The sequence below is a fragment of the Hippoglossus hippoglossus genome, chromosome 19, assembly GCF_009819705.1.
Source record: "Hippoglossus hippoglossus isolate fHipHip1 chromosome 19, fHipHip1.pri, whole genome shotgun sequence".
NCBI lineage: Eukaryota > Metazoa > Chordata > Actinopteri > Pleuronectiformes > Pleuronectidae > Hippoglossus > Hippoglossus hippoglossus.
Window position 1 is genome coordinate 14,833,236 of NC_047169.1, and position 10,176 is coordinate 14,843,411.

The 10,176-nt window shown below is 40.5% G+C and overlaps 1 protein-coding gene across 1 annotated transcript; it reads left to right on the forward strand.

The window, feature by feature from the left end:
• Positions 1–3,503: 3,503 nt before the first annotated feature.
• On the forward strand, positions 3,504–10,035 carry LOC117752482 (tumor necrosis factor receptor superfamily member 13B). Its single transcript, XM_034569816.1, has 5 exons — positions 3,504–3,583; positions 5,829–5,963; positions 6,776–6,892; positions 8,273–8,572; positions 8,687–10,035. The coding sequence occupies exons 2-5, from the start codon at positions 5,849–5,851 to the stop codon at positions 8,959–8,961; spliced, it is 807 nt and encodes a 268-aa protein (XP_034425707.1). The 5' UTR covers positions 3,504–3,583; positions 5,829–5,848; the 3' UTR covers positions 8,962–10,035.
• Positions 10,036–10,176: the final 141 nt, after the last annotated feature.

Genomic DNA, 10,176 nt, shown 5'->3' on the forward strand with positions numbered 1-10,176 from the left:
ACATGGTCATGCACTCGCTTTACCCCCTTTGTCTCAGGAGGTTCACCTGACTTTCGACACCCTTGTCTTCAAAGGTTCAGTGTGTAGAATTTAGTGACATCTAGTGGCGAAGTGTCATGTTGCAGCTGAATACCCCTCACCTGAGAACCTGTGTAAACCTTCAGTTGTCATAAAAACTCAAAAGGTGCTTTGTTTTTCCTGTTTGGGCTACTGCAAAAAACATGGCTGCCTCCGTTGAGAGGAACCCCTCCTAAAAATATAAAGTATTTAACTATAAAGGGACCATTCTAGGGTAAAGAAAACAACAATTTCTACAATTTACAACATCACACACTAGTGAAAACATCACTAGGATTATTTTATATTCAATCTCTGCGAATAGATCCCTTTCCCCTAAATACTACACACTGGACCTTTAACCCTGTCGCCAAAGTTATGTTTTTGGGGCTCGTCTTCCTCCCTGCATGATGAAGAGCAGGATAAGTAGTGATGAACGACTGCTCCTACAAAGTAAAGTGAGTATTCAGATGTGAAATGATGCTGGTAAGCTTCTCTCAATCGATGCCATGAAATGCAAAGAGATTCCTTTAGAAGAGACTCTTGATCCAGGCTGTCTTTTCATATACTGCTGATTGTCTCCATCTACTGGTCAGTGTTGGTATTGTTTGATTGAACACAGTTTTATAGAAGTTACAGTCATTATGTTCATGTTAGAAAATGATACAAAACAAAGAAAAATACATTAAGAACTGTTTGTTTCACTGGCTCACATGTTTGACATGTGACTGAGCTCTTTGGCCACTGAAGCCTCCAAAACCTTTTCAGACGAAGAAATAAATAATTGTTTCTATACGTACACATATCTACGTGAAAAATAATTAAGGGTGTCTTGAAAATATTTTAAATTGAGAAACGCTCGTTACAAAACTCACTCAACATTTGCATTAGTTCCTAAATGACAGATCTAGTCAGGATTTGGTCATTTTCGTTTTACTCATGTGAACTGGCTTCCTTTTTAAGCCTTTTCAAAATTTGACTACACACCTGCAGCGAGTCTATTCTGGGTGATCACAGGTTTCTGGAGGTGGTTGTTTGGTTGATGTGATCCAGGCCACGCACACACCTTCTCTACTCACTTCGAAACCTTCTGCAATTACTCAGCGTCTACTGTATGTTTTTAAGTCAGAGTCTGACTTTGACGTATTAGTGTAGTTTTTGAATTCTTGAATTCTTTGCTTCTGCTGTTCTGGCGCTTTTATTTTAATTTTTTTTAAATAACTTCACTTAAGTGCATGTCTGTATGTCTTTTGAGTTTTTTGTTATGCATCTCGAGTCATACAAACAGATGCATGTTACTTTCTCTCTGTAATTTGATGAGGTAAGCAGTATGCACATTATATACGCCTACGTCTTTTTCATTACTACTGACAGTTTCAGTAACGTGCTTTCAATTTCCTGCATCATTTTAAAAGTTTGTGATCAGAACTCATTGACAAATTTTTTCCTTTCATTTAAACTGCAGCCGAGTCATCACTTTATCGATGCGAAATCAACTTTGATGTTTTCTGCCAAGAGCTGGATCTGTAGCTTGTTTGTGGGGGGGGGGGGGGGGGGGGACCAGGGAGGGATCCTGTCCTTGTCAATGCAAAAATAAAACTACCTCGGGATGAAAATGCGGTGCCATACACACACAACGTGATCTTTCCAGGGGAATTTATACATTGTGAACGCGCCTCAGCCGAGAATCTCCTGCTGTGTTGTGAAAGGCAAACTCTGCAGAAAGTCTGGACACGATTCACCAGACATGTCTGAAAACCACTTTACCTACAATGCACATGATGGTGGAGTCAGTGATTATTGTCTCTGCAACTATTTCTCTCTCTCTCTCTCTCTGTAAATTCCCAAATTCATCAGCACAACTGCCCCTGTGGGTCTCAGTGGGCAGTGGACTCCTCTTCTGCTGCTTCCAGTTCTTTGTTCCAAATGACACCAAGCAGAACTAAATGAGTCGGTGTTAAAGACATTTTTATGACTTGTCGCCACTGGTATCTAACAGCTGCACCACAATCAACCTGCGATTGAGATCTGAAACTTACTATTCAGGTGCTTCTTATCCATTTATTTATTTTCAAACTAACCTTTTCTTGTATTTTTTACTGCCTCACTGTACTTCTCATTCTTCTTCCCCTGATTTGTTGTCGTCCACCATCATTGTCTGTTTTTTAACTTTTAGTTCCATTTCCTTCTCTAGTGTTCGCTCTATATACTTTTCTCCCTTTGGTTTTTTTATTTGAACACATTAATAATTACAGGAAGTATCAGTTCAACAGGCACTGTGTGAAACTAATAAATGAAATAAGATTTTATGGCTGCCAGTTCCAAAACTCACTGAGTAATCTCAACAGATTAGGGACATTAACGCTGTGCAGGGCTTAAAAACAAAAGATTCAAATATGTCTTTGTTCTACTTGTGGGACAAAGATAAATCCCTGAGCACCTTTTTCATTAAGTCTTAATTCTGAGTGCTCATGCTGTATTTTTTTTAAACGATTCACTCTCGCTGAAACTAAGGTGCAACAGTGAAATGTGTCTTGTGTTCAGTGGAGAGTAAATCACGTTGTCTGAAAACAGTTTCACAATGACGTTGAGAAAGTGAGTTTAGTCACATCTGCAGTCACTGAGGTGACTGTGTGTGTTAACTGGTAGTTCAGGCTCCTGCAGTTTGACAGTTTGATTTTTCATGCAATGATTAACATATTTATTAAAATATTTTTAAGATCTGTCCATTCACTTAATTTCAATCTGCACATTTTTAGGTGATATAAGGAAAATACTACTTCTATAAATAATAGATAAAATACTATTATCATATTTTTGTCATTTTAAAGTGGTATTAGATAGATGGCACTAAACTCCTTCAAGAACCAAATCATTTAAATCCACTAATTCCACAAACGTCTGTCTGTCTGTCTGTAGAATCTCATGACTCGTTCAACCAATCGACTTCACACTTGGCAGGTGTGATTTGGAGACGCGATACGTTCAATATTAATAAAGTTTTGTTTCAAACAGGCGACTATCTTTCTGTTCTGTGGACTGAGTGGAACATGTCCTGGGGTAAACTGCAGCAGTGCTTAGCAACTGGCAGCCTGACGTTTGTGACATGTTAATTGATTTGCGTTGGTGGAGGTACGCACTCCGAGTACCACTCCAGTTCTATGAAAAATATCTATTTATTCCCATGTGCTGATGGGAGAAGAACAGCCTGGAAAATGAAGCCACAGTGAGACAGAGTGGCATCAGAACAACAACAGAGCAAACCAAGGTCGTGGGACTTGAGATGGAAGTTCTCCCTCCTTTGTCTTTGTTGTTTATCATATTAAAATCATTAAAATGATCAATTTCAGCCGTGATTCAGAGTGGGTGGGGGGTGGGGGGGTCCTCCCCACAACACAATGGGGAAGTCCCTCCCCCCCGCAGTGAGTTCTCACTCAAATGAGCCTCCATGCTGAAATAAGACACAGGCCTTTCTCACTCTCATCTTCAAACCGAGGATTCTCCCGCTGCCTCTTCGTCTCACCAGGTAAGTGATCCCTTTCAAAACGTCGTTTTCAACACACAAAATTAAAAAAGAAGAAAACTCAATAGCTATGTGACAAAGATGAAGACAGCTGATTCTAATGATTTTGTTTTGCATGTAAATAAGCACTTTTTTAGTGACTCGCAAACATAGTGTGCGTTTGTCATAATTTCTTGTCGTACAATCCGTGAGGGGGCACATGTAGTGAGACCCTGAGATGTGAATAAAAGAGTGTTGACAAATATACCCAAGAATAAATCAGCCTTGTAATTTGTCATGTTTGACAAAGGGAGTGAAGGGCGGAGGAGTTTTTGATCTGTGTGTCTTTCACGGTTCACTGACTCAGTGCTCGCTGGAGCGAAGAGGACAGTAACCACGAGCTGAGCCCTGGTTTCTGAAAGGATGGAAGTTTATGAGTTGCAGTGAAGGAAGTGTGTTCGTGCAAATTTGTTTGCTCGACAAGAAGTTTTAATAAACCAGAGTGAGTGGGTCTGTGCTGTCAGTATATAATGTCAGTATATAACAGTGTTTAACAGGTTCAATAGCTGTTGATAGCTCATGCTTATTCCAACAATTACACCGATATCCAATCAGTGAAATCAAAAACACCAGCAACCAGACATAACCAGAACATCTGGATTATCCTCCTTGCTACAAAGTTTAAAAGTGTCATATATTATAGGCCAAAGTGTAGTAGTACAGTATACTTTACTATATTGTATAGAAGTAGTAGGATGTGGAATAGTATAGTATAAAAAAATGATACACCGTATTTAGTTTAATATACAACAAATCAACCTACTTCAACCCTACAACACAATGATTCTTCAAGCACATTGTAGCATAGTGAAGTATGATGTAGTACAGTGCATTATACTATAGTATACTATATCTGTACTACCCGATAATTCCTCAAGCACAATATACTACAGGATAGTACAGTACAGTGTCATATAATCTGATAAAGTGATTTATACGATACATCAGCATTCTATATTCCTACTACATGATAATTCTTCTAATACTATACATTATTGTCTAACATGGTATAGTGTAATATATGAGAAAACATCGGCCTATAATCCTACTACATATTAATTGTTACAAGTACAATATATTATAGTATATTATTCTATACGACAGCATACTACAGTCCTACTAAACCGATACAATAATTCTTTAAGTATATGTAATGCAGTATAGTGTGGTCTGGGCTATACTCTACTATACAGTATAATCTGGTATAATCTAATGTAATACAAAACACCAGTCTATTCGTACTACACAATATTTCTTCAAGTACAGTATAGTGTAGAATACTGTTGCATGGCACATTGCAGTAGAGTAATATAGTAGGGCAGACTTGAAGTTACTGCAGCACCTTGCAGTAGTACTTCACCACACTGTGAAGTACTGTGTCAAAGTCACTTTACAGTTTATTAGGTGGAACAAGCTAAAAGTTAGTTTCCTCCAACAGTTTTTCAGCCCATTCACAACAGTGAGGGTCAGTGACACAACCCAGAAACACCTCTGTCTACTGCAACACATTCCAACAACACAACAAACTACATCCTCCTGAATGATCAGAACACTGAGTCCCAAGAAAAGTGAACATTACAACAACAAGTGAGCCTCACATGTTCCCTCAGCCCCCGTGTGGACTCAGCTGAGGAACAGGCCGGCGAGCACCAGCTGCAACAACCAGAGACAAAACAACCAAAGACACCGGCTGTGTCTAAAATAGCTCCGTACTTACACTGTGCTGCAGCCTGACCAATGAAATCAGATGATAGGAGCCATTCACAGGCGCTTCTGTGTCTGTCTATATGTTTGTCTGTGTATTTGTTTGACAGAATAAACTATTCATTCATGTTTAAATTTTGTTTAAAAAAGTTCTGTTTATTTTCTTAAGATAAATTGAATATATTTGTATTTGCGTTTTCTTTTAATTAATAGTTATTTATAGTTAAGTTCATGGTTAAACTAAAAAAATAAAAAAGCCCCAATAACATCTAGACTTTCTTTTAAATTCATATTTATGTCTATATCAGAACCTGATTTTTTTTTCTCCCTAGTATCTGTAGTCAGGCTCTGGGATTATTTACATAGGATTATTTATTTCATAATGACAGTTCTCAGTATTATATATTGAACCGTATTATCCCGCCTATTTTCTTCATCTTTGACATATTTCTATACTTCCTCCTCTCACAACCTTCCTGTGTGTCGTCGTGCTCGTGCTCGTCAGACTGAGAGTTATCAGGGCCGATGGGTGGAAGCTGCCCTGAGGGTCAGTACCGGGACGGCTTGGTGAAAGAATGCCTGAGCTGTCGTTTGGTATGCCAGCAACCGCCTGTCATCAGCAGGTGCATCACTTTTTGCGGTGAGTACACACATGCACACGCAGACATGAGGTCAGAGGGATGAGCTGCATATCGTCTGAGCGCACGGCCGTGAGGTTCAAAAGGTCAAAGAGACATTGATCACTGAAGCGCTGCCTCATTGTTTTGTTGATCCACGGTCACCCTGCTCGTTCTTACTGCATCAGCTGTTCCTCCTTCTGATGAGGTTCATCAGATAATGCTAAACGGAATTTCAATCGAACTTTGGGTAAATTATGTAAAAATAAGAAAACTGTTCACTCCAGCTTTTTCTAATTGCATTGATTGTATCTAAAGGATGATACAAACGTTACGAGGGTTGGACCAGAGGCTACGTTTGAGGGGGACAAATGCAATTCAGTTATTTGTCAGCAGGAATATGCAAAAACTCATAAATGGAATTCCATGACTTGCTGGAAGTATAGAACGCGGGCCGAGACAGAACACATTCAAATTAGGTGCAGATCCAGAAAAGGGTCCAAAACGATCCAGGATTAATTTCCACTTTCTTTAAGATTGTGACATAGGGTTGTTTTGTTTTTTCACTGTTTTATATCTTGAAAGAATTACTCATTACAAGTTCCATCAAAAGTGCTTCTGGGATTATTTCCAGCAGAATACTTGCATTTCTTCCCACAGTCATAGAAAAAGAAGAGAACTCGAAGGAGCACAAGGTTAACGCTCTATTTCGCCATCTTGTTGACAGTGGAAAAAAAGAGTTTTTGACAGACAAACATGACATGGCCTCCTTGGCAGAGGTAAATCGAGACTATAGAAATGCACAGGTTTGATTTCACATGTCTTCCTGCATCAGACTCTACACATTGCAAGGGGCTGCCCGGTCACTACTACGATGCGCTGCTGAAGAGGTGCATGAGGTGCGCTGAGGTTTGTGGCAAACATCCAGCAGAATGCTCCCAGCACTGCCACAGTGAGTAGTGACCCTGCTGCTCTGGATTAGACTTTTAATCATGACCTTTCTTTTCCTGTTACCGCTCTGGTTTGATGAAGGCGTTGAGTTTAGCTGCTCCAGTTGGACCTCAGCGGACCAGCTTCTCAGAACACAAGTCGGCTTACACCAAGAGATGATTGGCAAAGAAGGAACTCTGGTCTCTGTAGAAATGAACAGCAACTTCGATGCCTTTTGTGGAAAGTCAGCAGTTAGAAAACAAGAGGATGGTTAAAGCCTTTTAGTTGTATGTACTTCAGTGAAGAATGCAGTGGTGCGATGCCCTTGAGACCTGACCCTGGGTTCATTTGGTCAGGAACCTTTGTTGCATGTACTTACAAAGCACAGAGCTGAACAACAACAAAAGAAAGTTTAACTGTCCAAATACTTACGGTGTTGACAGTATTTTTGGCGCCCGAACAGAACTAGACCCGGGAGGTTCAATGTTTATCCCTTCGTCAAAAGCGTTGGTCTTGACCTTAGACTCAGATCTGAGTTTCAAGGCCCACATTCCAGAGGTGACCAAAACCAAATTTTTCCACAACATGGCAACAGTTCGGCCATTTATAAATCAGACAGATGCTGAAAAGCTGATTCATGCCTCCATTTTGCGCCGACTAGATTACTTTACTGCACTTTTTACAGACCTCCCAAAGAAAACAACAGAGAGACTCAATCAGAACTCCAGTTAACAAGAACCAAGAGGAGAGAACACATTAGTCCAGCTCTAGCTGCCTGTTACACACAGGATTGACTATAAGGTTCTCCTCCTCACACACGAGGCTCTGAATGGGCGAGGACCGAGTCACATGGCTGACTCTCTAGTTGACTATGTTCCCTCTAGAACACCGAGATCATCTGCAGAAAGTCTATTAGAAGTTAACAACAAAGAAAACCGGAGATGCAGCTTTTGTAAATTATGCTCCAACGGTGTGGAACAGACTGCTGCTAGATATCAGAGAAGCTCGTTCAGTAAACGTCTTTGAAAGACAACTTAAAACATTTCTCTTTACTTCAGCCTTTAACATGATCTTGCACTTGCCTGAACTCCTGTGCTCTTATATTTTTTCAATAATTTCCATTCTATTCAGCTTTTATACATTTTTTTTAAAAATTGTATTTCTTTTTCTTTTAGATGTCATTTTAACATGTTCTTGTGTTTCTTAAAATCTGTTCTCTTCTTATTTCAATTACATTTCCATTACATTTATTTTGATCTATATTGTATGTAAAGCACTTCAAACTGCATTTCTTATGAAAGGTGCTAAACAAAAGAAGTTTATTATTATCAGGATTATTATTGAAGGTCTTTTCTACTATGACTCAGATGACTAAGATCCATCATTCTCTCCCCCCCCGCAGCTACGCCACCTCCTGTGACCACGAAAATGCTCGTGGTTAAAGTCAGCCCCCACCTGACGAACTCCAGAGGGCTCTCGGTGCCGATGGCCCTGGAGGACCCCACGCTCTTGCTCTACTCTCTGCTGGCACTGTGCATGGTGCTGCTGTTTTCTAGCTTGTCTTTGGCCCTGGCCGTCTTACTGAGGAGGTCTAGGGCCAAAAGCTCCAAGCCGAAACCCAAGGAGGCCAAACAGAAACTGGCTGTGCAGCCAGGTGAAAAGCTCATCATGCGAGAGGGGCAGCTGGGGCACACCTCCAAAAGTTAGTGTAGTAACTGAAAGAACAAATAATTATCATTTATTTCAAACCTCTTCCACCTCTGAATTGATTATCTCGGCGTGTGTTTCTCATTTTATCCCGTCTGTCTGTCTGCAGATTTTGTAACAAGTCCAGGCTGCCCCCCGAACCGTGAGCAGTCAGACGACTCCATCCCGACAGAGACGTGCGTGTGCGTCCACTGCTTCCCGGACCTGAAAGCACTAGGCCAAAGCAATGACAAGCCACTGGGACCACCGTTCTCTTTCAACCAGCAGGCTGGCCTCCCAGTAGCCCAGACCATGAACGGCAGGCCTCTCTGGACTGAGCAGAGCCACCACAAACCGGGAGGGGGAAGCAGTGAGATAAGGTTCCTTTGCTCCCCTTCAAATTAAAGTGTCTCGCAGCAGAACTGGAACGGATAACCACGTCCCCAACGCACCGGAGATGTTCATCAGTATATGATAAGATAAGATTTTACAGCAGCAAGAGATCGGCCAAAAATAGACGAGTACTTGCAAATAAACATGCAATACTTAAAATGGCAGGGAAATGTCACAAATATAAATGGAATAAAGACAAATTTATACAGTGTAAAAACAGAATATATACAGTGTGAGAATATTTGCAGTGGAACTGGATTTTTGTTAAAATTTTAAATGAAAATATGGTCTCAAAGCAACACTATACATTTTCCCCCCGTTAAAATAGTAGCCTCTAAATTAGTTTGACAGTAGATTGAGTAGGAAATGGGAGAATGGGGCCACTTTCGTTCTCACTCGTCACCCTGAACATCTGCCCCTGCACTATTTAACTATAGTGAGCAGGTACAATCTCCTGTGAGAAGTGTGAAACTGACAGTTAGTTGCTGCGTTAATTGTCAGGATCAGGCCCAGCGAGTTCAAGAGTCATGCTGAAGTGTAGATCAGCTAAAAGGCCTTAGGGAGCTTTAACAACTTCCTTGTTTGGTCCGGACCTTCGGACTTCTCAGCTTAATCCAAACCAAAATACCAGGAGGGAAAGGAGCCTCGGACCACGGTCCAGAGCCATGAACCAAAGTTTAGTTCAATCAAAAGAGGTGGTCTCAGTCCGGATCAAGCTGAGCCATGGTTCGGTTTGTTTGCAGTGTGAAAACACTTTGATTATTCAGACTTACAGCAGATATGTTTGAATGATAAGGATGGTAGTTATAATACTACAGTGATATTACAGTACGGAATTTCACACAGCCCAGCAACATCTGATTGCTTACTGACTGTAATCACAATTTCAGAAAGGCACGTTTATGACTAACTCATGTTTTTATTCTTCGTTGAAACAAGTAAAACTCAACATTCAACATACAACACATGACAAACTGAGTTAAACTGTAAATTAGTAAGCAATGAATGGGCAGATGACACAATGTGTTCATCTAAAGAAAGGAGAACTTGTGGTAATAGCAGTGACTCAGTGCTTGAGAACAATCTGCCACTAAACTGTCGTGTTCTTTTTGTTGCCACCACTGGGTGTCACCAAAGTCAATAATGTTCAAGTTCGTATTGGGACTTCATAGCAGACACTGTCTGTATTATAGGCACAGAATATTGTGTGTACGTGTAATATAAAAA

Coding starts and splice junctions, on each gene's coding strand:
- LOC117752482 (XM_034569816.1), top strand. CDS start 5,849: ATGGGTGGAAGCTGCCCTGAGGGTCAGTACCGGGACGGCTTGGTGAAA. Junction 5,964..6,775: donor CAGGTGCATCACTTTTTGCG/GTGAGTACACAC, acceptor TTCCTGCATCAG/ACTCTACACATTGCAAGGGG. Junction 8,573..8,686: donor GCTGGGGCACACCTCCAAAA/GTTAGTGTAGTA, acceptor GTCTGTCTGCAG/ATTTTGTAACAAGTCCAGGC.